General features: G+C 38.4%; 1 protein-coding gene across 1 annotated transcript in view; it reads right to left on the bottom strand.

Annotated features, from left to right (window-relative positions):
- LOC126363224 (E3 ubiquitin-protein ligase RNF181-like) overlaps positions 1-27,685 on the bottom strand; it is a 76,100-nt gene continuing 48,415 nt past the window's right edge. The window contains exon 3 of the mRNA XM_050007946.1: positions 1-1,382. Coding sequence (XP_049863903.1) covers positions 1,281-1,382 — 102 coding nt within the window. The 3' untranslated portion in view covers positions 1-1,280. The remainder of the gene's footprint in view (positions 1,383-27,685) is intronic.

Below are 27,685 nucleotides of genomic sequence, written 5' to 3'. Positions count from 1 at the left end.
TGTAATCAGTGTTTTTGCATACTTATGCCTCATTATCTCATCCAATATTAAAGCTACAAAATCAAAATTTTACATGAATAATAATACAGAGCTTGCCTATTCAGGGAGCCATAATATTCAACAATGTTTTAAATATTTTAAATTTGAGCATGTCATATTTTTTTAAATTATTGGGAGAACAAATTGACTTCTGAAAAACCTTTTTTTAAAAAAATACATAAAACAACAGATTGGTAAACATTCCTGTTGTACTGTCACAGCAAGTTAATAATTAAAAGAACAAAATTTGTTGTTATGTTTTATTTTGAATAGTGTGGAATTACAGTGGGGCTAACATCAAAATTACATCTAATTTAGTAACTAAGGTAATAATTAGTATTTGGTCCATTATGTATTCCACAGTTTTTTAATTTTTCCACATAGAGGTCACAATTACAATTATTTGGTTAAAGTTTGATTCCAGTATCTATCAGAGTTTTTGAGTTATTAAATTTCATAATATTAGTAAAACTACAGGCCATGACGACTGGGTCCCCTTAAGTTTTCCAGTAGAATTGTATAGTGGAAAAATGTTTTCTGATGTACAGTTAATTGATTCCCTTATCGTGTTCCATAAATCTCATAATGGAGAAAAAACACCTGAAATGTGGAACAAGCCAAGTAAACATTAATAGAAGTAATCGCTTCAGCAATATTGCTGTGTAATGTGCAAGTAGGGTCTAGAACCTGAAAATACCTTTTAATGCTATTATTTATTGAATAAGACTTTTGTTGTGGAAATTTGCATCCGCTACTGACGGACTTAATCCTAAAATTTAAGTTTAACAGAAAAATTTTAAAACATTTATAAGATCTGGTAGAATAATCCACAATTTTAAAATAGATAGTATATGACTAGATGATGTTTGCGAGGGTTCCTGTTGACTTTCTTGACTTTACCCTCTGCCACACACTGTCAGGTGGCTTGCGGAGTATGGATGTAGATGTAGATGTAGACTGTGAGATTGAGATTCATCAGTTAGAACCTTTCTCTGAAGTTAATTTTCCCTTGTACTAATAAATTATTATTGGAATAAGTATGGAGGAATACATTTATCAAAAACATCTTATAAATCAGGTAGAAAAATTTAGCCTGGTGTTCTGCAACTGTCCAGTTATGTGCTTGCTATCTGAAGTTTGATTAACAACAACTCTGGCTTCTGCTAAGTGTCTCACATCATCTCAGAAAAACTCTTTATTCTTGGGAACCCCATTGTCATGGAACTTCCACAGGAGGAACTTCATGGAGCTACACATGGTGCTGCAGACTGAGATGTATACTTGTGATGATGTAAGCAAATTGGGGGACAGTCTTGTGTCACTGCACAACTTTCCTGGAGCACCTGGAACATGCAAAAAAAATAGTGTACATCAAAAGCAGAATAATATTAAATATGTAACTAATTCATTCAAACAAATCCTGTGTGTCACTGAACATGATGTCTCAGTTACTTAAAACATAAAGGGTAGGCATTCTATGTATCCATTTCAGAATTGTAAAACAATTCTGTACCTTTCATCTGCCAGCCTTGTACCTGAGTAATCATGTCAGTGTTCATAACATAATTTTCTTATAGTAGTTGCTACAACAAAAGCTTGAAATTTAGTGCTGACATCAATACCAAGATGCTTTTAATAGTTTCCACAATGAAACATTGTCTCAAAATATGGTAAAAACCCAAAGAGATTCTCTCATATGTAAAGTACACCAATGGCAAAAAAACAGTCAACACCGTTACTGCGCAATAGCTATAGAAATGTTACAGATGATGGTGCCACTAAAGCAGAGTTACTAAATACAGTTTTCTGTAATTCCTTTATGAAAGAAGACAAAGTAAATATTCCAGAATTTGAAACCAGAACAGCTGTTAGCATGAGTGGCATAAAAGTATGTATCTTAGGTGTTGCGAAACAACTCAAATCACTTAAGAAAGACAAGTCTTCCGGTCCTCATGGTATACCAGTCAGATTCCTTTCAGAGTACGCAGATACAATAGCGCCTTTTTAGCAATCGTATACATCCGCTCACTTGATGAAAGGTCTATTCCTAATGACTGGAAAGTAGCACACCAATATTCAAGAAAGGAAATAGGAGTAACCCATTGAATTACAGACCCATATCACTGACCTCAATTTGCAGTAGGATTTTGCAGCATATACTGTACTCGAACATTATGAATCACCTTGAAGAAAGTTTCTTATTGATACATAACCAACATGGATTCAGAAAATATCATTCTTGTGCAACACAGCTAGCTCTTTATTCCCATTAAGTAATGAGTGCTATTGACAAGGACTCTCAGATTGATTCTATATTCCTAGATTTCCAGAAGGCTTTTGATACCGTTCCTTACAAGCGACTATTAATCAAATCGCTTGCATATGGAGTATCGTCTCAGTTGTGTGTCTGGATTCGTGATTTCCTCTCAGAGAAGTCACAGTTCGTAGTGATAGGTGGTAAATCACGGAGTAGAACAGAAGTGATATCTGGCATTCCGCAAGGTAGTGTGATAGGCCGTCTGCTGTTCCTGTTTACATAAATGATCTAAGTGATAATCTGAACAGTCCCCCTTAGATTGTTTGCAGATGACACTGTAATTTACTGTCTAGTAAAATCATCAGGTGATCAATTCCAATTAAAAAATGATCTAGAGAGAATTTCTGTATGGTGTGAAAAGTGGCAATTAGCACTACACAAGGAAAAGTGTGAGCTCATCCACATGGGTACTAAAAGAAATCCGAAAAATTTTGGGTATACGCTAAATTGCACAAATCTACGCTTTGTTGACAGAACACTTAGAAGATGTGACAAGCCCACTAAAGAGACAGAGATGCGACAAGCCCACTAAAGAGACAGCTTACATTACAATTGTCCGTTGTCTGCTGGAATACTGCTGCATGGTATGGGATCCTTGCCAGGTAGGATTGACGGAGGACATCGAAAAAGTGCAAAGAAGGGCAGCTCGTTTCATGTTATTGTGCAATAGTGGTGAGAGTGTCACTGATATGATACGTGAGTTAGGGTGGCAGTCACTGGAACAAAGGCGGATTTCTTTGCAGTGAGATCTATTTACTAAATTTCAATCACCAACTTCCTCTTCTGAATGTGAAAATATTTTGTTGACACCCCCCCTACATAGGGAGAAATGATTATCGTAATAAAACAAGAGAAATTAGAGCTCAAACGGAAAGATTTAGGTGTTCCTTTTTCCCCACGCGCCACTTGGAACGGTAGAGAAGTAGTATGAAAATGATTCGATGAACCCTCTGCCAGGCAGTTAAGTGTGAATTGCAGAGTAACAATGTAGATGTAGATGTAGATGAACCATCTGTTCTCTTACTTCACACTGAGTCTTAATACAATACAGATTCTGAAAGTGGAAATACTACATGCACAGTATACAAATCGTTCCTAAACTACAATCTCTGTTTTGTGCAGTCAGCAAGTCTATTTGAAGAATGTATTGCTGTAGTTATTACACAACATATATGAATGGCTGATAAAAGGTACCAAAATCACATTTTCATAGTTTTGAGGGAAAAAAAAAACTTATTTTCTCTTTTGTGCTGTTAAATGCTGCACTGGTAAAATTAAATATTAGAGTATATACATAGATCTACAGTTATGTCCATTTTTGATGCATTATACCTAATAGGAAATGAGAAACACATTATTTTACCATGCTGACTTAGGTCTCTCTTAACACTGTGTAAAATTTAAAGCATAGGTTTACTTGAAAACAATGCTGGTTTTTATTAAACAAAGAGTAATAGCTGTTTGCTCATATTACAGAGACAGTTCTTTAATAGCCAAAGAATATTATTACGTTACAAAGACATGTTTTTCTGAACTTTATTCATTATCATTGAGAGAAATATCAGCTGCTGGCCACTGTGAAAGTTGATCATAAAAGCTTTCATCTTTTTGTGCAATATACGGCATAATTTTTTTGAAGTCATCAATTTTGCTTTTTTTTTTAATAGGTATTTTTTCTCTTGGATAAGAATTTGTCTGCTTGTGTCTGTGTATGTGTGGATGGATATGTGTGTGTGCGAGTGTACACCTGTCCTTTTTTCCCCCTAAGGGATGTCTTTCCGCTCCGGGGATTGGAATGACTCCTTACCCTCTCCCTTAAAACCCACATCCTTTCGTCTTTCCCTCTCCTTCCCTCCTTCCTGAAGAAGCAACCATCGGTTGCGAAAGCTAGTAATTCTGTGTGTGTGTGTGCTTGTGTGTTTTGTTCATTGTGCCTGTCTACCAGCGCTTTCCCGCTTGGTAAGTCTTGGAATCTTTGTTAGTCTTTGAAAACCAGATGATCTTACATACTCACTTATTTTTATGGCACCTTTGTGTTCATGTGAGTATCCAAAATAAATATATTTGCAAATATGAAACTGCACCGCTTCATTTCTTGGAAGATATCTGGTTTCAAGAGAGACTGTTGATGTCTTCTAAGAAGTAGGCCACCAAGTAGAACACCTAATGATCATGTGTGTTTTGACTGGTGTATTTGCTCATGGATGATTTTTCTCAGCATTAGCTATAAGCTCACAAACTTCACATGGAGTGTAGATTTGGTCTCATTTCCTAATGGGACATTTTATTAGGCTGAACTTGTGGTCACATGGAATATAGGAGTGTCCATGTAATGGAAAAAACTGTTTACTCCTGCATGTATCGGTTAGAAAAAGACAAACTCCTGACAGTGTGTGATTCTTATTTTGCCCAGGACCATTATCGGAAAATAGGTGTAGCTCGGTAACTGTCTCGAGCACATGATGTTTAATGTAGTCCACACGGACACAGAAACTTCCTTTGTGGACCTGTCCTTCATGTTAGATGTAATAATGGGCTAAATCTGTATTTGTGTTGAAAATATAAAAAAACGTTCACTGCGAGTTAAATTTCTCGAACAGGGATCTTAGGTAAATTTACATTTTGCATATAGTCAGATACAAGGCCTAAAATTTTTCCATTTTCTTTACTCCTTTTAATTGTTTCATTAAAGGCAAATGTGAACTTTTTAACTTGCCTCATGTGCACCATTAATTCTGCAGTCGACTCCTTTTGCAGTATCATGTGAATGAGGATAACGTATGCACACCTTTTTCTCCTGGCAAAAGCAACAGGTGTCAATTTCAAGTTTTCCAAACTTGAGGTTAAAATCTCTGTGAAATATATATTAAAAAACTTGTACTTGTTTATACTAGGATATTTCACCATTTTCAACCCATACATTTTGTTGACAGACAGTTAAGATGACAAATATGTAAAGTTTATATCAGATATGTAGTGTGTTTTGTGCATAGGAGTGAGCTTATGTGTTCACATATCACCAAATATTTGTTAGGACCAATGTTTCTTGTACGAGGATGTCTGCCACGTTTGTCATGTGGTGATTTTCCTTACAGAAGTAACTATCAAATATGTTTAATTCACTTCTTTACTATCCCTTACTCTAAAACTGCTGGTTATCCCATCTAGTACAGTTTTCTTTACACTGTTTAAATAACTGTGAATACACAACATGTGGTGGGTCATCATTATTGATAATAGTACTCTAGGTCTAGGCATTTCACAAATAACTAAATGCTCCTTGCATTATCAGTATTCCTGTAGTAGTTTTTGGTAGAGTAATCCCAATTAATTCATTTAATGTGTCTGTGATAACTTCAGCTTCTACTTTCCGGACAACTGTTGACATCTGAGTATTAACATACTTATTTTACTTACAACTACTTTCACCTAGAAAACTATATAAACCCCACTAATTGCAGGGCCATATCGGGCCACACCAAAACTTAGGATTACACTCAGGAACTTGATATTGTAATAATGAACATGTCTCATAGTGAATGGTTGATATGACACCATTAATCTTATGGTCTCTCCAAGCCACAAGACCAGTATTGTCTCCAGGAATACTTTCCTTAACTCCCAATGCTAGATTGCTACCATATAGCTTCACTGATGCACCATTACTACACCTTTTAACTCACTCTATCATGGGTCAATCCTTACCTAGGGCTCACAGGTCTCTTAGACTCGAAATCCAACACTGTAACACTTCATCTGTCATCGCCCACTCTGAAAGCTACTGATTCCTTTCCCCATCAACCAAACTTCTGAAGTCCTCTATTTACATTTATATGTATATATTTGCAGCTTAAATTAGGCCAACTAATACCCATACCCCTCTTGTTCCTTGGACTAGTTTGAATGTTCTTTTGAATATTCCTTTACTTTAAATTTTAATATATTATTAAGGTTGACTTCTGACAAAAGGCCATTGCCTTTCTCCCTTCCCATGATGGGTCAGCTAATACTGCCATTTTTGGATTAGGCATTCTAATAGTTACAAAAGGTCATTCATATAAGTGATATAACTTACTTGTTTATAACTCACACCTTTGTGATTCGTAACTAAGACAACGTTGCTAACCTTATAAGCTACTGGAAGTCCCTTTTTCCATCTTTCTTTTCTCTCTCCTTCTGTAATTAATGCTTCTCTAATATTTGCTCCTGGTAGGGGCATATCATTCTCACCTTCTGCTGGCCACTTGATCTGTTTAAATGTGGATTCACCTTCAATTTGCTCCTCCGTTACTTCTTTCAGTGAAATCTGCATTACAGAATGTGGCAATTCATTCACCACCTGCTCAAAGTCTTTCCCCAAATCTACCCACTTAGAATGTTTATTAGCACAATATATTCTATGTAACCTACATGGTTCTTGGATAATTCTTTTGGCCAAGTTGACTTGTGGGTGCTATTTTGAAATCAACGTGTGATCCACGCTTTTCTAAGCTATAAATTCCTGGAACTGCTTAGCAGTAAGCTGAGTGCCATTTTTTGGTGATAAAGTCATAGAATTACCTACATTCTTAAAGTAATTGTTTCTTAGTTAGGAAATTAGAGCAAGTGTAGTTGGTCATTTCAAAGGATACGATGTCACTACTTTAGACTAAAATTCAAAGACGATGAAGATGTACACCAGACCTCTCCTCCCTCTAGGCTGGGTACCAAGGAAGTCCATAGCCACCAAATCCTGTAAAGCCACAAGAAAAATGGGATACAGTAAGGTGTTCACCTTCATAGTCTGTATTTTTCCCTTGTGGCAAATTTTGCAGGATTGTAGTATTTTCTTAACATGTTGTGATAAATTTCTAAAACTATAGTTCTTCCTCATATGTATGACACATTTCTTAGGTACAAACTGTATGTAACTTAGATTTAAATACCAAATTAGCAATGTAATATGTTAATTTGGAATGCGTAATAACCATGTCTTTGTTTTGCTTGTCTTGTGAAGTAATAGGCTCTTGTATACTTTCCATTTTATATTAGCTTCACTTGGGGTTTGCTCAGTAAAATCCCAACATTGTGCTAAGCTTATTTACTGTATTTGCCAATAACATCCCATTAAGTCAACAATACTTGTGTATTTCATGCCTATAAATCTAGTTAGTAATTCCTTAATGACAGGGGGTCTGACTCATTTGGGTTCAGTTATTCCACCCACTGTCCCTGTGTCAAGCATCTTTCATACTGATCCATCTGACTTGTTAGCTACAACTGAAGGACTATTGTAACAAGCACCAAATGGTTCAATAACATCCCATGTTAACATTTTGTTAACCTCCTGAATTACTAGGCTTTTTGCTGCCACTGGTATTGTATATGATGTATGAGGTAATATCTTTAACAGCTCCCAGTCATAGTGAAAGTATACTTACTGGTACATGCTTGTTTAGTAAATGTAACAAGCCTTTCTTTTCCTGTGATGTTAATCCTGTAGATTTACTTACATTAGTCTTCATGTCCCCTATAGTTGCTTCTTCAATACAATTCTATTCCATGTTACTGAAACCTTCAGTTAGCTGAGCTTAAGCAGTAAGTGTATATTAGAATTAAATGTGGTAACTTTATCGAAATACAGTTTCACAGTATTTTCTCCTGTAACATACGGAAATGTTACTATGCTATTGTGAAAGTCTAAGGCAACTTTATGGTCTGTCAGCCAATCAGTATCTAATATCATGGCTACATTCAGTCCTACCACCATGTGCATGGGATAGTAAAATATATATTCATTTAGCTTAAATGTTACTAGTAATTGTGACTGCACTGGTTTACCTATAGTTCCTGTAATGCCATTACTTTTTTTTCCAGTCACCAATAAACTGGCAAATGCATGAATCATCTGCTGTTCTGATTAGCAAGTGATAGACAATGGTATGGATCCTTATAGCTTAAGCTGGATGTATTTCTTGATAAATTGTTCTTTTTACCATAGCAACACCATTATCATGTCTTAATAAAAAGGAACTCAAATTTTGCAGCTTGTTATCATTCAGTGCAGGGGACCGAGCCTCACTCTGGCAGTTTACAAGTTTTCCACTTCTTTTCACTAATAATTTGGCTATTCACAGCTCTATAGGACTGATTTTATTATTTGGATTATGATTATTTCTCCATTTTCGCTTTGACTTGTTTAGGTAGTGGTAATCAGTGTTACCTATTGCATTTTTTGTTTCAGAATTCATGTCATTATTCATGACATTATTTTTTGTGCCATTACTCGTTGTGCTGTTATTGGAATGACTTTCCAGATCATCTGTTTATTCTAGATAGTCTAAAAATTATTTACTTTAACCCAGTCTTTAACTATCAACTTATCAAGCACCCTCCACAGCAGTCAACTTAAAATAACTTCCAACAAACATTCCTCGTGAGTCTGATTGTCCAGATCTTTTGCTTTACTTAATGGATGGTCTACAAAGTTTCAGTATTCTTTCCAATTATTATTGTTATATGGTTTAAACTGTAATAATTTCAGTCTCAGTTTCTTTTGTGCTCCTCCACTCCACTATTTTGATTTAAATTCTAATTCAGAGTCCTTCTAAGTGTTAAATTTGTCCAATTTTAACATGCCCCATTATGCAGTAGTTCCTGTAAGATGACTTACCACAAACCGGATTTCATTGTGATCTGTCCAACTTGTTGGTAATCTACTGAGAATTGCTTCTAACAGCAATATGGGATGTATGCCACTTAATGGTGTGTAAACTTTGGAAACTTATTACTTAGTACTTTACTCAGCATTAATGTTAAATGATCACGTACATAAACGTTAAGCTTACCTTTATTTGACTTTGTCACATTCTTTCTTTTCTTCTATGGAAGTACAGTCTGTACCAAATATACCACATTCATTATTTCCATGTGCACTGTGTATATTACTATGGGTAATATTACCACTAGTACTATTTGATGTGTCATATTGTGAGAATTATTCTAATCACATCATATTATCATAACATTCTAACCTTCGAATCCTTGGCTCCAGCCTATTAATCATCCGAGAAATTGCATCTCTGTCTCTGTATGTAATGTTATGTAAGCTTCTTTTAGTCTCCAGTAACACTTTCTCTAAAATGTCTGTACAGTTTATTAACTCTTTTTGTTTTGACATACTCAGTGGACATCATGTAACTTGGTTTCTAATCTGTTTTCCACAATTTCTGATCTCAAATCTATTTCTTCTACAAGTTTGAAAACAGCATCCAAACAATGTGGGAGTGCAGAAGCTGCTAAGTTCTAGTAAATGTACCTGTATTTTCAAGCAATTTCACACCATTGAAGATTACTGGCCGTGTTATTGCTTTTTGCAAAAAAATACTAATTACATGAATAATGAATGCATTCAGGAATTGTAGATAAGTGGTATTGATTTATATTACATTCAATTGATTGATAATTTGTCTTTCGCAGTATTTCTTACACATTTATTACATGAAGCTGTACTTACTTATAAAATATTTCACAAAATTGAACATGTTGGATCTTACACTTACACTAACATTCTAAAAGTCATGTGCAGTTGTTACAACACAGGACTGATTTGGTGAACCGTAGAATGTCTCAAAGGCCAGGTGGACCATGTTTAAATTTTGAGCCCAGCCCAGTGGAACTTAAATTGTAGGTTAAGGGGTTAATGAAAGTCATATTTGTTGTGGATAAATTCATAGTAAATGACTAATTAGTAATTATTGTAAATGAAGAATGTCTAGTGCTAATATGAAAAAGGTTATGTCTTGCTTGATAACTGTGCCCTGCCAATTACGAAGCATGAAATAAGAGTAATAATTTGTACAGGAAGTGCCACTAAAGAAAAATCAAATGGTTATCACCCATTGGATTAATTATTATTAGACTGCTGCAGATGCTGGTAGGCACAGATGCATACTCAGTATGCAGGTTTGCTTGAAGTTGTGAAGTTCTAATCCACTGAGCTCTTGTAACGATGGATGCTGCCAACCAATGTACTTGGTAGCAAGCCCAATTCACTCATTGTCACTGTAGAATACTTTGTAGACTGACACAATTGCTTTTACTTCGTGCACAAATAGTGCAAATGATGATAAAGTTTCATGAACACTGATAACAAACATCATGTTAACCTTCTCCCTTTAATAATTCGCAATACATTCTTGTAACGATCCAATATCAAGTGTAAAAGCTCTTGGTTCATCTAGCAAAATCTTGTGAATAGAGTTGGTAAAGATTTTTGTTTTATATTTTAATTAAAACATTGATATAACCACTTGAGAATAATCCTTCTGTCCTTTTTAGCAACATACATGACAATATCTGTCATTATATGCGATAAATGTATCAACTTAAATTTGACAGTTGCCAATAGTAATTTGCAGTAACAGGACTACTTTATTGTAACTGCTTGCAGCAATCAGATTCATCATGGAAGAATATCCATATATTTTATTCAGTTCACTGATATTATATAATGCAGCCAATGCTTACAAAGCTGCCACCATATCGTAGTATTGAGTCTCTTGTTTCTTGCAATAATTTGGCAATAACTCTATTACACCATCTCGCATCGAACTACTACTTTCATACCGCTTGTAGGCTTGAAATTCGAGGTCGCCACTTGCAAGGGTTCCCATAGACTTTCTTGACTGTGGCATTGAAATTTGTCAATTGGAACCTTGCTGTGAAGTTAATTTTCCTTTGTGATAATCAATTAGTTTTGAAAAAGTACAGAGGAAAAAGTACAGAGGAACGCATTTCTCACAAACAATGACTTGATTAATTGGGTTGCCAATTTTAACCTAGCCTTTTACAACTGTCTGATTATGTGCTCACTCTTCAAAGTCTGATTAACAATACCTCTGGTTTCTCAGAGAGGCTCTCCACTCTTGGGAAGTCCAATGATATGGAATTTCCCACAGGAGAAACTCCATGGTGCGCGCACTGTGATGCAGGCTCAGAGGCACATACTTGGGATGTTGCAAGATTATCAGGTAGTTGTCTCATGTCGCCATGCAACATTCATGGAGTGCCTCAAACATGAAAGAATGCGCAAACCAAACACGGAGTAGTATTAAATACATAACTAATTCATTCTAACAAATCTTATGTCACTGAGCACAATTACTCAGTTATTCAAAATGTCAAGAGTACAGTCATTCTACCTATCCATTACAAACTTATAAAACAAGTCTATGCTCTTAACAATATTTGTACAAGATGGGTATAAAGTACTTCCCCATTTTGTATTGCTAGGAGGGGAATATATTATAAGTAAAGCAGCTACTGTGAAAAAGGCATTGGCATTCTTCAAAGGCAATGGTCCAGTCTGACATGTTGAAATGTGCCCTGTAATTTTTTTTTTCTATAGAGGAAGAAAACACAAAAAGAAATACAGCATTAAAATTTTAGCTGCCAAGATGCACTAAAGTAAATTTTGAAAACTCCCAGATTCGTGCTTTCTCAGGCAGATGGAGGAGTGTACACCCCTACTGGAGCTATAGCAGACTGCGCACACACAACATGGCTTGTGCATAGCCTTGATTTTTGGTGCGTTGATAAACAGATAATGCAGCAAAAACAGATTGTAATTTATTAAGGGAATTTCAGTATCCATTGATAATCCCTGTGACAGTTGTCCACAGTAATGTCTCTCGAATTTGCAATTCATAAAATATCCATAATAATTATCAGTTGCTTTTGTGGTTTCAGTGCGAACAGTGGGGGCAAAACTGGATTATTATTCATTGTGTTTTCATCATAACTGCTTGAAGGAAAAAAAAGTACATTTCGAAAGACGATGTTGATTTTGATCCCATGACGACATATGAGAATGGTTTCAATGTCATCAAACAGCATAGTGGCATGGCCAGCATTGCCACAGGTTCAGGGAATTTCAAACATGTCAAAGAAATCGTGGAAATGTCAAGGAAATTTGAAGGGAAAAGAAGCTGAAAAAAACCTAATGAAATGATTTGTTTACTGCGATGTCACACGTTGTTACAGGCTGGTTCAACCGAGTGCTTTCACCACTTCCCTACTCTCTCATTACTATTGTTTCTTCCTTCCTACCATTCCCCTCAACTTGCAGTCAGTGCAGCCACCAGTTCTTGCCACTAGCCTATCAGCTGCCAACGAGAGGCAGGGAGACATGAGTGGTTTGTTTGGATCTGATTCTCAGAGATTGTAGGTGCAGCAGCCAGAGACAGCAGTCATGTGTGCATGAGTGAACATGTGAACATGTGTGTGCTCTTGTTTTCCGACAAAAACTGCGGTTGAAAATTTAGTGGTTAGAGTGTGATTGTCTTTCCTGTGTACCTGTTTGTGGCTCAAATCATCTTTACAGTGAATTGCTACCTATCCTCATTATTATCGATTTTCAGATTATTTGAACAAGTTATCTGTTGCATGGATTGCTACTTGTGGACTCATTTCATCAACATGCTGTCTGTAGCTCGAGAATAGCTGGCCATGCAAGTGGACTTTCACAATGGGCCAAAACTGTGTGGATGTCTGTAATGGGTCGGGCCTGCTAATCTGAAGCCATTCGGTTCCCACTAATGTGCAGGTCCTGCCTGTTGGATCTAGTCTCACCGATCTGACAGCATGCCGGATCTGTTTGTGGGTGGTGCAATGCACTGGATTTATGGACTCAGGACTGTGGTGCTCATCAGCAGGTCAGAGGCCAAGGACAATGGATTTCAAGAGTTGACTGTTTCACCACAAGTAGATTGTGCAGTGTGGTATTTTATACACTTTTATTTGTTCTAGTACATTTTGACATCTTAAAAAGTAGTTCATATGTTGAAAAGTATGGACGATAAGAAGAAGAAAATTGACAGTCAATGCCAGTTTGTACTCTATGTACTCATATTTATCTCAAAAGAAAAATTACACAATAACTGTAAAACAATAGATATAACACTGTGGGTAATAACTGATAATAACGAACATAGTAAAACAAACATTTTATTGGTAGTCACCTACAGTGCTAGTTCGTACAATTCGTCCCCACCTTAGACGCTTCTTTCAAGAGGCCTACTTTTTTCTGAGGTTATTTCTAAAATCAGTGGAGGTATTTTAAATCTGTCTTGCGACTCCTAGGAAATGCATATTTTTGTCACGAAATGTGTTTCGTTTTATTGAAATAAAATAACATCAGTGGTCTTCATGAAACACGTATACCATTTGGCTTGCTTTCTACATTTAAAAACAGTTCATTACAAAAGATGTCGATGTTAGTACTTAAGAATTTTGCTCACTCCAGGAAATGCCATCTGCTGGCAAGTTTTTTTAGTTTTTCCTCATTTGCATTATTGTTTCTTGTACCGCAGCTGCAAAGACAGATTGTCAACTTACACCTTAACTTAACTTCGAGATCTCAAAATATTTCACGAAAAATGCTGAAACTTCTCTGGAAATCAGGGAAACATTAGAGAATTGCTCTTTGGGAAACTTACGGCAACCCTGATAGCTACCAGAGTGACATTTGTATTTACCCTTTAATAGGGAATGTTCACAGCCAGAAGGCTCAGTGTGGTGCATATGTGTGAAGAAAATTATGGCCTTTTCAGAGAATTGACATACAAGTTGGATGGCTGTATCAGCTGTGCAATGACGCTGGCATCATAGACAAGTAGTCACGTGAACATTCTCACACCTATACACAAGGTTCTGGATGTCCACACAGCAGAGATGCCAGTCAGAATCGTATTGTAAGTGTGGCAGTGGCAGATTGTGTAGCTAACACAGCACAGATAAGAAGTCTTGTGAGCCCAAGTGTGTAAACACAGTCTATTATAAACCAGTTATTAGCAGTGGGACAATAGGCAATGTCATCTCTAGCCCATCTTCTACTCACACCACCAGTGTGCGTAGCTCAACTGGTGCAATAAGAGGTTGTTGATTGTTGTGGTCTTAAGTCCTGAGACTGGTTTGATGCAGCTCTCCATGCTACTCTATCTTGTGAAAGCTTCTTCATCTCCCAGTACCTACTGCAACCCACATCCTTCTGAATCTGCTTACTGTATTCATCTCTTGGTCTCCCTCTACGATTTTTACCCTCCACACTGCCCTCCAATACTAAATTGGTGATCCCTTGATGCCTCAGAACATGTCCTACCATCCGATCCCTTCTTCTGGTCAAGTTGTGCCACAAACTTCTCTTCTCTCCAATCCTATTCAATACTTCCTCATTAGTTATGTGATCTACCCATCTAATCTCCAGCATTCTTCTGTAGCACCACATTTCAAAAGCTTCTATTCTCTTATTGTCCAAACTAGTTATTGTCCATGTTTCACTTCCATACATGGCTACACTCCATACAAATACTTTCAGAAATGACTTCCTGACACTTAAATCAGTACTCGATGTTAACAAATTTCTCTTCTTCAGAAACGCTTTCCTTGCCATTGCCAGTCTACATTTTATATCCTCTCTACTTCGAACATCATCAGTTATTTTGCTCCCCAAATAGCAAAACTCCTTTACTACTTTAAGTGTCTCATTTCCTAATCTAATTCCCTCAGCATCACCAGACTTTATTCGACTACATTCCATTATCCTCGTTTTGCTTTTGTTGATGTTCATCTTATATCCTCCTTTCAAGACACTGTCCATTCCGTTCAACTGCTCTTCCAAGTCCTTTGCTGTCTCTGACAGAATTACGATGTCATCGGCGAACCTCAACATTTTTATTTCTTCTCCATGGATTTTAATACCTACTCCAAATTTTTCTTTTGTTTCCTCCACTGCTTGCTCAATATACAGATTGAATAACATCGGAGAGAGACTACAACCCTGTCTCACTCCCTTCCCAACCACTGCTTCCCTTTCATGTCCCTCGACTCTTATAACTGCCATCTGGTTTCTGTACCAATTGTAAATAGCCTTTCGCTCCCTGTATTTTACCCCTGCTACCTTCAGAATTTGAAAGAGAGTATTCCAATCAACATTGTCAAAAGCTTTCTCTAAGTCTACAAACGCTAGAAATGTAGGTTTGCCCTACCTTAATTTAGCTTCTAAGATAAGTCGTAGGGGCAGTATTGCCTCATGTGTTCCAACATTTCTACGGAATCCAAACTGATCTTCCCCGAGGTCGGCTTCTACTAGTTTTTCCATTCGTCCGCAAAGAATTCGCGTTAGTATTTTGCAGCTGTGACTTATTAAACTGGTAGTTCAGTAATTTTCAAGTCTGTCAACACCTGCTTTCTTTTGGATTGGAATTATTATATTCTTCTTGAAGTCTGAGGGTATTTAGCCTGTCTCATACATCTTGCTCACCAGATGGTAGAGTTTTGTCAGGACTGGCTCTCCCGAGGCCGTCAGTAGTTCCAGTGGAATGTTGTCTACTCCGGGGGCCCTGTTTCGACTCAGGTATTTCAGTGCTCTGTCAAACTCTACACGCAGTATCGTATCTCCCATTCCATCTTCATCTACATCCTCTTCCAATTCCATAATATTGTCCTCAAGTATATCGCCCTTGTATAGACCCTCTATATACTCCTTCCACCATTCTGCTTTATCTTATTTGCTTAGAACTGGGTTTCCATCCGAGCTCTTGATGTTCATACAAGTGGTTCTCTTATCTCCAAAGGCCTCTTTAATTTTTCTGTAGGCAGTATCTATCTTACCCCTAGTGAGATAAGCTTCTACATCCTTACATTTGTCCTCTAGCCATTCCTGCTTAGCCATTTTGCACTTCCTGTCGATCTCATTTTTGAGACGTCTGTATTCCTTTTTGCCTGCTTCATTTACTGCATTTTTATATTTTCTCCTTTCATCAATTAAATTCAATATTTCTTCTGTTACCCAAGGATTTCTACTAGCCTTCATCTTTTTACCAACTCGATCCTCTGCTGCCTTCACTACTTCATCCCCCAAAGCTACCCATTCTTCTTCTACTGCATTTCTTTCCCCCATTCCTGTCAATTGCTCCCTTATGCTCTCCCTGAAACTCTGTACAACCTCTGGTTCTTTTAGTTTATCCAGGTCCCATCTCCTTAATTTCCCACATTTTTGCAGTTTCTTCAGTTTTAATCTACAGGTCATAACCAATAGATTGTGGTCAGAGTCCACATCTGCCCCTGGAAATGTCTTACAATTTAAAACCTGGTTCCTAAATCTCTGTCTTACCATTATATAATCTATCTGATACCTTTTAGTATTTCCAGGGTTCTTCCACGTATACAGCCTTCTTTCATGATTCTTAAACCAAGTGTTACCTATGATTAAGTTGTGCTCTGTACAAAATTCTACTAGGCGGCTTCCTCTTTCATTTCTTAGCCCTAATCCATATTCACCTACTACGTTTCCTTCTCTCCCTTTTCCTACTACCAAATTCTGGTCACCCATGACTATTAAATTTTTGTCACCCTTCACTATCTGAATAATTTCTTTTATTTGATCATACATTTCTTCAATTTCTTCATCATCTGCAGAGCTAGTTGACATATAAACTTGTACTACTGTAGTAGGTGTGGGCTTCATATCTATCTTGGCCACAATAATGCGTTCACTATGCTGTTTGTAGTAGCTTACCCGCATTCCTATTTTCCTGTTCATTAAACCTACTCGTGCATTACCCCTTTTTAATTTTGTGTTTATAACCCTGTAGTCACCTGACCAAAAGTCTTGTTCGTCCTGCCACCACACTTCACTAATTCCCACTATATCTAACTTTAACCTATCCATTTCCATTTTTAAATTTTCTAACCTACCTGCCTGATTAAGGGATCTGACATTCCACGCTCTGATCCGAAGAACGCCAGTTTTCTTTCTCCTGGTAACGACATCCTCTTGAGTAGTGCCTGCCCGGAGGACCGAATGGGGGACTATTTTACCTCCGGAATATTTTACCCAAGAGGACGCCATCATCATTTAATCATACAGTAAAGCTGCATGCCCTCAGGAAAGATTACGGCCGTAGTTTCCCCTTGCTTTCAGCCGTTCGCAGTACCAGCACAGCAAGGCCGTTTTGGTTACTGTTGCAAGGCCAGATCAGTCAATCATCCAGACTGTTGCCCCTGCAACTACTGAAAAGGCTGCTGCCCCTCTTCAGGAACCACTTGTTTGTCTGGCCTCTCAACAGCCTCCCCACCAACGGCAAGGTCAATGGTTCATGGGGGGGATGGCAATAAGAGGATCACTTTGAAGATGGAAAGGTGCACCAGTGTCTTCAGTGATGAAAGCAGATTCTACCTGCATGCAAGTGATAGTTGCTTGCACACATGACGTAGATCTGGTGAGCGCTGTCTTGTAGAGTGCATTTGTTGAAGACACACTGGCCGCACTCCAGGCCTTATGGTCTGGGGTATGATAACTCTTGTTCACCTGGGGTGTTTCTGGAGGGGATGTTAACCAGTGCTCCGTATGTGCCAACTGATGTTAGACCTGTTTTTTTTTTTTTTTGACATTCTTGCAACGGGAAGATGTTGTGTTCCAACAGAATAATGCTCATCCATACATTGCCTGTGAAACAACGTTCTCTGCAAGATGTGCAGCAACTTCTCTGGCCAGCACAATCTCCGGACTTGTTCCCAATCGAAGATGTGTGGGACACAATGGAACAAGAAGTGATTCGTCAACTAACAGCTCTCAAGCAGGCATGGCATAACATCCTTCAGGACAGTATTCACCATTCGTATGTTCAACAGGATGCCAGAGTCGGCGCCTACATGGCCTCCTGTGGAGACTATACCGTGTACTAATATGGGTGTTTCGGTGGGGGTAAGATACGTGGTGTAGTGCTTTGAGAATTTCCGCGTAAATTCTAGAACCACTTGACCTTCCTGTGTCTTGAATCCATGATATTTTAAATAGAAGTGTGAGAGAGATGAATCCGACCTACTGTGCATTACATGTTTGTGTGTGCAGATCTAAAAACAGTCGTGAGCAAAATGTGGACGCAGCAGCCGAATAGCGTCCGACAAGTACCTGCTGTACGATCTGTAGAGTTTCATTGTAAGTGTAGAGAGGAGCCTGTGCTATTCTTTGCTGGTTTAGTGACTGTGATGATTGTTAAGAACAAATGAAGAAATGAGATTAGATTTTTAAGTAATTCATGTGATGGATTTGCTATAAGCAAGACATGTTCATATTTTCTGGTGGTTATTAAACCAAACCTGTTGTAAATGTATCTTAATAGAGTCAATGGATCCAGGGCTGGGTCCCAGGTTGTAGAGATACACTAGGCGGCCTGGTTCATATGAAATATGTTAATTTCATGCACAAAATACCTACGAAATAATGGTTGTTACTGGAAAAACCACGCTTGACAACAACCAATCCACAACCAATAATAGCAGGAACTATGGAGACTTCTGGAATTAACATATTTATAGACTCAGGGAGTGAGGTGTCACTCATTTCTAGTGTGTTCTTTAACCCATTACAGACTACGCATTACTTACCGCTGTTACCAGTATTGGAGTTTACATAGTTGATGTAACCTGAACACAAAGTAAGGTTGTGAAACGTGAAACCCAAGTGAACAGACACATTGGAAAAATCAGATTTTGTCAAAATATTAGTAGGAATGTTTTATTTGGCCTGGATTGGTTATTAGAATTTAACATCATATTGAATCATCATCATCATCATCTCCATCATCATCATCATTTAAGACTGATTATGCCTTTCAGCGTTCGAGGAAAATCTCTTTTGCTTTGGTAAAGGTGACAGTAAATGTTGGATACCGTTTGTAACCGATAATTACATACATACAACTGAATATCAATGTTTATGATTAACAGCTACAGCACAATTATCACCACAGATTGATAATGTAAATCATGTATCACATCGAGCTGACATACAAAACAAAGTAAATGAATCTCTAATATTAACCAGTGAACAAAAACTAGATTTATATAAAATTCTAATGGAATATGAAGTAGTATTTTCCGATCGTCCCGGTAATATCAGCGATTGCATATGTAAGTTTAAAATCAAAGATGACACTCCATTTTTCTGTTAGCCATATCCAATACCAGTAAGTCTGAAAGAAGCAGTTAAGGAGGAAACTGACAAAATGATTGACAACAATATAATGGAATGTAGTTCTAGCATCAAGAATAACCCTTTAGTAGTGGTAAAAAAGGTTACAGGTGTGTGTGGTTAGTGCTAGTACATTGAAGAAGCATATAGAGACAGAACGAGAGAGACCAATCCAAATTTGAAAAAGCAAAGTTTTTCAGCACTACCTCTCCCAACGCCCACCCGAAGATCTTCCAAAAACCTCGTTCCTTATCACACTTACCAACTTCATCCTCACCCATAATTACTTCACTTTTGAAGGCCAGACCTACAAACAAATCAAGGGAACTGCCATGGGAACCAGGATGGCTCCATCCTATGCCAACCTCTTCATGGGCCGCATGGAGGAGGCTTTCCTGAAGACCCAACAGCTGCTTCCCCTGGCCTGGTATAGGTTTATAGATGACATCTTTGTGGTCTGGACTCATGGTGAAGAAACACTCCTTAATTTCCTCCATAACCTCAACTCCTTTTCGAATCTGAATTTCACCTGGTCCATCTCCAAAACCCAAGCCACCTTCCTGGATGTTGACCTTCTTCTTGTTGAAGCTCACATCCACACCTCTGCCCATATCAAACCCACCAGCAAACAACAGTACCTTCACTTTGATAGCTGCCATCCATTCCACATCAAACGCTCCCTTTCCTACAGCCTAGGTATTCGTGGCAAACGTATCTGCTCCAGTGACGAATCCCTCAACAATTACACCAATAACCTGACCAGTGCTTTCCTCTCCCGCAACTATCTTGCAGACCTTGTCCACAAACAGATCTCCCGAGCAATACATTCCTCCCCGTCCAACAGCAATATTCCTACCCTCAGACCACACAGAAGCATCCCCCTTGTCACTCAATATTATCCTGGCCTCGAATACATCAATAAATTACTCCGCCAGGGATATGACTTTCTCAAGTCAACCCCTGAAATGAGATCATCCCTTGACAAAATTCTCCCCACACCACCCAGAGTTGCCTTTCGTCGTCCCCCTAACCTCCGTAACATCCTTGTTAAACCCTACAATATTCCCAGACTACCTTCTCTACCCAGCGGTTCCTACCCCTGTAACCGACCCCACTGCAAAATCTGCCCCATGCATCCCCGCACAGCCACCTACTCCAGCCCTGCTACTGGTAAAACATACACAATTCAAGGCAGGGCCATGTGTGAAACTACACATGTCATTTATCAGCTGACATGCCTGCACTGCACAGCCTTTTACGTTGGTATGACAACAACTAAACTGGCTGAGCGCATGAATGGACACAGACGAACTGTCCGCCTAGGAGATGTCCAATACCCAGTAGCGGAGCATGCCCTCCAGCATAATTCTAGGGACCTAGGAACCTGCTACACCGTATGTGCCATTTGGCTTCTCCCACCCAACACCAGTCCCTCTGAACTGCGGAGATGGGAACTTGCACTCCAGCACATCCTTTCATCCCGCTATCCCCCTGGACTGAACCTACGTTAAACAACCTCACTCCCATTTACTTTTCAGTCTTCTCCTCTTTTCCTTTCCTCTTTAGCCATTCATGCATCTTTTCATCCTACATCTTTATACTATACACCTCTTTACTTCTGTATGCATCCTCTTTGGTTTGAAGCTGGTGCAGTACCTACAGTAGAATATCTTTGGCTTCCCTCTGACAACCATGCCTCCATCCTTGCTACCCTCCCTGTTTTCCTTTCCCTGTTGCTTCATAACCTGGGTTGTGAGTAACTAAATCCACTTTCCCTTCTTCCCTTTCTTTCCCCTCTCTCCTCCCTGATGAAGGAACGTTTATTACGAAAGCTAGGAACTTAAATTTTCTGTTGTTTCTTGTGTTTCTTGTAGATAATAGAGTTAGTCATTGAAGCATATTTTTCTTAGTAAACTGAATGGAATATTATATTTGTGGAAAACATACTATTGTTACTATTTAAATGATTGTGATAATGGAATATTTAATTTTATACTTGGTACAGAATATTTTACACTTTTTATTAGATGTGATGTAGAGGGGAGAGTTTGTATCAATGTTAAAACGGGGTGGGTAGTGTAGGTAAAAACACGATTTACGCTAACAGATAAATCCTGACTAACACAAAACATACATCACACTTTTCAAATGACCCTTGCAAACAAGTGTGCCTGATTCTTCACCTCCATAGGGTTGCTAATATTTTATTCAGGGACCTCAAGGGTGAAGGTGGGAATGTCCATTCTGTAGGAGACGATTTAACACCATGCCTCCTCTGGCTTCTCACTCAAGTGCCGGTGTGGTAGGGACCTTGAGGAAGGGGGGTGGGAAGGGTTTCCTGTCTTTGGGGCTGACTTCTTTTTCTTCTTTGATCTTAGCAACCACATCCCCCCTTTTTACTTTCTTACTTCTTGTTTGAGGACCTATCTATTTTTCCCTCTTTCCATATTCATCTACTTCTATCATAGAAGTCCTTCCTAGTTTCCGTGCTTTCCAATAACCTACAACTTATCTTCAGAGAAGAAGGCTGAAGAATCAGACTACACGAAAACACTTCCACAGACACACAAAGTAATACGAATATACAAACAGTAAAGTTACAGATTAAAAGGATGTAAGAACTGCCAAGGATTGTAAGGGGAAAACATATGTCTACATCTGAAAAGATGCACACATTGTTTTTGAAGTGATAATTTTACATTGTTCCTTTTCCTTGGTCTTGTCTTGCATATACATACATGTACATAGAAGTGTATACATGTAAAGAAAGAATTGTAGCAATCAACTCATGTGCTGAGAGAGTTAGGTGCAGAAGAGCTTGTGGAATAATTATTAAACAGTGATAAGCAAGGTTGGAGCTAATCATGATAATCATTTAAGAAAAGTCAGGGTAGCAAACACACTGATTAAGTGATGAGTCATAGAGAAGTGGGACTTGATCATATTTGTAGACACAGTATCTATTAAGAGTTGATTAATACAGGTAGACATAGTATCTACCATGAGTTGAATAATATGTGTAGACACAGTATCTACTAAGATTATAGAAGTTGAAAAGTGGAAGAGGACTCTAGGGTATTAGAGGAGGTACTAAGAAGTGAGAGTGAAGTGTAAAATAGATTTTATTTTTACCAGGAAGTATTTAATTATAGTGTACATAAAGATGTATATGAGGGCAATGAACCATTAGGTCTACTCATAAATTTATTATTTATTTATCATATGGCAATACAGACACATAAGAAACAAACAGACAAATCACTAATATAACAAACGTTAATAATTGTAAACCAACATTACTAATATAACAAAGTTTACGGATTACAAACAAACATCAAGTCTATTAATATAATATATCGACTCTGGAGTTGCGAGCAGGAAGTCGTCAGGGCTCCCATTATAGGCTCTTCTGGAACACTCCTCAACAATGTGGCTGATGGTCTGACTTACTCCGCAGTCACACTGAGGGGATGGTATTTTACCCCATTTATACAGGGAGTAAGCACATCTGCCATGACAAGTTCTAATCCTATTAGAGTGGACCACATTTTGCGTGGTAGGTCAAAACCAGGTGGCTTTTGTGTGACGCAAGGCATGTTATGATTTTGCCATGCGTTCCATTTTTCCGACCATGCATTTGTGATACTGAAACCTTCTTGTACACAGTTCCTTGCTGTTCTTGTTGGCGGGTTCCTAGATCAAAGCCTATTAGTGTTTTCAGCCTCAATGTCTTGGTGGATTGGCAGGCTTTGATTTCCCATTTTGTTTTTGTATTCACGTACAAGAGCGCCAGTACGTCGCAGCTGTGGTCGCGGGATCTTTTTTTACATGTGGGCTGTTTAGCCAAATCGGAGCACAGCATTCGGCAGCCAAGAATACAACTGCTAAAGCAGAGGTGCAGAGAGTGGAAGCCACTGCTCCCCAGGTAGTACCACAGAGCTTTTGAATAATGTTGTTTCTTGTTTCTAATTTTTCGGCAGTCTTTGTTAGGTGCTCTTTAAAAGATAGTGTTCTGTCCAGCGTCATGCCCAAGTACTTTGGAGTTTTATTATGCCTGAGAACGGTGTTTTCAAATTGAATGTTGAGTTCCTTTCCAGCGAGTTTGTTGTTGAGATGGAAGCAACTAACCTCTGTTTTGAAGCATTTGGTTGAAGTCTCCACTTATGGAAATATTCACCCATTATATTCAGGTCTTTCGTTAGGATATCCTCAGATGCTTCAATTGTGCAGCATCTTGTAGCGAGGGCCCAATCGTCAGCATACCCGAACTTTCTTGATTGTGTTTCTGGCCGGTCTGCAATATAGAGGCTAAACAGCAGTGGTGCAAGCACTGATCCTTGTGGTAAGCCATTCTTTAGTTTTTTGATGGAGCTTTAGTCAGTGTCCATACTTATTTGGAACACCATATCATTGAGTATGCTGTCTATTAAGCGTGCTATAGATTTGCAAGGAATTACTCAAAGAATTTTGTACATGATGCCTTCTCTCCACACAGTGTCGTAAGCTGCTGAGAGGTCAATAAAGGCGACTGATGTTTTCAATTTTCTCTGGAATCCCACCTCAATGTAAGTAGTGAGTGACACAACTTCTCCCTGGCCGAAAGCCTGCCTGTTGAACTGGGATTGCCCTGAACAATTCTGGGCTAATTCTGTTACATATAAGCCTCTCTAGTAATTTGTAAATTACAGACAGCAGGGCAATTGGTCTGTAGCTTTTTGGGTTGTCCGCTGGCTTCCCAGGCTTTAGAATAGCTATTACCTTAGATTGTTTGAGTTCTTGAGGGATATTGCCAGTTTGCATTATGTTTGTGAAAAATTGAGCCAGCCATACTTTTGTATACTTGCTACAGTTTATTATGAATTCAGGCTGAACATTGTCGAAACCTGGTGCCTTTGCTGGTTTGACATCTTTCAGAGCTTTTTCTATGTCTTCGCTAGAGAAAGGGTGAGTGTGTTCAGTTTCTGTAGCTTCATGTTTTAAGATTTTGAGTTCTCGCTTCACTTGGATTGTATGAGTTTTATCCTTTGGTGTCCTAGATGTGTTAACTAGATGTGCAGCTATGGCATTTGGTCTTACAGCTGCTTTTTGTCATTTTGCTAGTGGGCTGCTACCTAGTTTTCTCAGCAGAGACCATGCTTGCCTGCTAGATGTTTGGAAATTGAGGCTTTCTACAGTTTCCGTCCACTTTTGTCTTCTTGCAGCATCCAAGCTGCGAAGCAGTTCATCTGCTATTTCCTGATCTCCGGATTTAAGGAAGCTCTTGTATAGTTCTTCGCTGGTTTGGGACCATTCAGGGATGTATTCTTTGCGGTACCCTCTTGGTTGTGCTTCTTGGCCGTGCTTATCATGGCACCAACAAATCTTTGGTAATTTTTGCTAGTAGGTGGTATCCATCCCAAACATTTGTCCAGATCTGTGGAGAATCCAGTCCAATTGGCTTTTTTAAAATTCCATCGTGGGCGAGGTACAGAGGTAATTAGGGGAATTTGAGTTCCTACCTCTATTATGATTGGACGGTGTTGACTGTGCGGAAAGTCGGACAGAACGCTTCGTGAGGCCATGAGACGGTCTCTGTTGTTGGACGAGACGAAACACAGGTCAGGGTTGTATTCCTGTCTCCAGGCAGCTGATCTAAACGTAAATCGATCCTTAGCATCGAATACATGGTATAAGTATTCGTCTTGTGCCAATTTTGCTAGTGCTTCTCCATTTGCATCATTGTCTTTATACTTCCACTGTTCATGATGACTATTGAAATCCCCAACATATGCAGCAGGATGTGGATGAGTTTGAAGAACGTGAATTGGCCAAGGTGTAGCAGGTGGCTTATAAATATTGGAGACGGTAATGAATGTCTTTGTTGGTGGATGTAGAAATTAGGAAAGCGTTTTCAATATCTTGTTTAACATATGTGGCTACTCCATAAGACCTATGATAGGTCGCTCCCAACAGTTCATAGCCTGGTATTTTGCCCCTTTTATTTAGTTGCTGCACTGTATCACAATGAGTTCCCTGTATAGCAACCAAGTCAATGTTGTCATTTTTTAATAGTTTTGATAGAAATTGGCACTTAGCATAGCTTATGCCTTCTATGTTTATGTGACAAATTCGAACCACGGGTCCGAGTTTCCTGGTCAGAGGGACCTGAGAAGGGCCATTTGGCCTGTCTAGTGACATAACTCTTACTGAAAGTTTCTTATAGTCAGGAGATCCTCAGTTTATCTGACTGCCAGTATGTGCTAGTTCATTTAGCATTACCCAGGGTGCACGTGTAGTGTTACACTATGGACGTGAACTAGCTTTACACCCCCCTACTCATAAAGGATAAGGGGGATGTACCTGGCATTTGCTAAGGATATAGGCCAGGTGTACCTACATAGAGATAGGACGACCTGTGGCCTGATGAATAGGGATGTTTTTATAAAGGGGCGTACCTACCAGAATGGAAGGAGGAGGAAGTGCACTCATAGGGTCAACCCATATGTAAGGTTTAGGTACTGATCCTAGGGGAAAAAGATAGTATTGCGGCAGAAGCCACTCATTTAACAGGAATTATTCTGGTTAGTTTGAATTCTATATACCACCAGCTTTATTATGTTTTATTTGAGTTTACAAGGGTTGAAAAGAACACTTTCATTTGTCCAGAGTTCCTGCAGACTACAAACTACTATAAATAATGATACTAGTACATACTAAGGAAAAAATAGCACAAGGAATTAGAATAAAGTACTCAAGTGTCATGGAACCTGGAATTTACGATTGGGGGAAAAAAATGGTCCTCACAATTTTTTAGATACTGAAAGAGCTAACTCCAACATTGATTGAAATATTTACGTTTTACAATTAAAATAAAATGAAAAAAGTAAGGAATAGCTAAATAATAAGAAAAAGGGTATTCACAGTTATTAAAAGAACAAGGTATACTGTTGAAATATGAATTGTTGTTATATGTGGTATAAATGTACATAATGATGGTGTATAGTGCTTCGAGAATTTCCGTGTAAATTCTTGAACCACTTGTTGGCCTTCCTCCATCTCGATCCCACTATATTTCAAATAGAAGTGTGAGAGAGACAAATCCAACGTAGAGAGTCTAATGTTTGATGACTTGGTTGACTCGCGCAAGTTCGAATATTTATATGAGAATTGGTGAATTTGTTTTTTGTGGAAGTTGAAATATACAATGACTAAACTAAAAGTATTCTTCCAGTACCAAATTATTTCAAGATTAGAGAGAGAGTCTGATAAATTCCCTTAAACAGCATCATTCATTGGAGAAGAAGTTGTTGGAGATTGACATGGCCATTTATCCAGAGAAGAAGATCGGCTGTGCATACCAAGTAAGTCAACCACTGGGAGAGAGGTGGGAAGTTTGCAAACCAGCTCCACATCGCTTCTTGTCATCTAAAGCGTTAGAATGGTACCTAAGAACTGCTTGTGCTATTGAGCTTTAAATGTAATCATTTCATATACTCAATGTGCACTGTTGCAGGAGTAAATCATGAGTAAATTGGAAACCCTTCAAAAGCTGTATTGACTTTTCCAGGCAGTGTATATGCTTGCTAATAGCATCTATCATGGTGTAGGTTCCAGGGTTTCACAGCATTGTGGAATCCAATTAATGTTCCAAAGGTGAAATATAAAGAACATTGTATGCAATCAAAATCATCTAATTCTCATGAAGACTTACCGTGGAAACATAAGCAGAAATTGTAAATAACTCAAGATTCCATGCTGAATGATGATCGTTGTGCCAGTAAGAATCCAGAACAAGAACACCTTCCTCCCCAAAGAAAACCTTCCAGTGATAGATTTCAGTGACAAAGAAGAGGCTGTGAACTTTTGTCAAAACAAATGAGGGAGAAACGCTTAAAGTTAGTGTGAAAAACAAGTTTTGTTTCTTAAAATCTGGATGTGAATTGTGTAAATGGAAATCAGGATTATGCAAAGTATGAAATACCCACCTAAATGAAATTTGCAAAAGTGTGAAAGGAAAACTGGTTGAAAGATTTAGATTTGCTAGAGAGAGAATGCACCATTACCAATGGCGATCAATAAGAGTGGGTCCCCTGAACTGCAAGCAGGATGAACTCTGCTGATTTTCATGCACCTTTTTAAGGACATTCAAGGAATGGTACAATTATGAAGTCACAAAAATACGAAATTTATTGAAAGAAAACATGTAAAGGAGATGTCATTAACAGGCAATACTATAGAGGAATTCATATCTGACATGAAGACTTAAGATACTGTTACACCAGCATCGGCTGTGTATAAAGCAGATGAGTCAGGTTTCGTGAAAGAACTGCATTCAA

The sequence above is a fragment of the Schistocerca gregaria genome, chromosome 1, assembly GCF_023897955.1.
Source record: "Schistocerca gregaria isolate iqSchGreg1 chromosome 1, iqSchGreg1.2, whole genome shotgun sequence".
NCBI lineage: Eukaryota > Metazoa > Arthropoda > Insecta > Orthoptera > Acrididae > Schistocerca > Schistocerca gregaria.
This window is presented reverse-complemented; position numbering and strand designations above follow the sequence as displayed.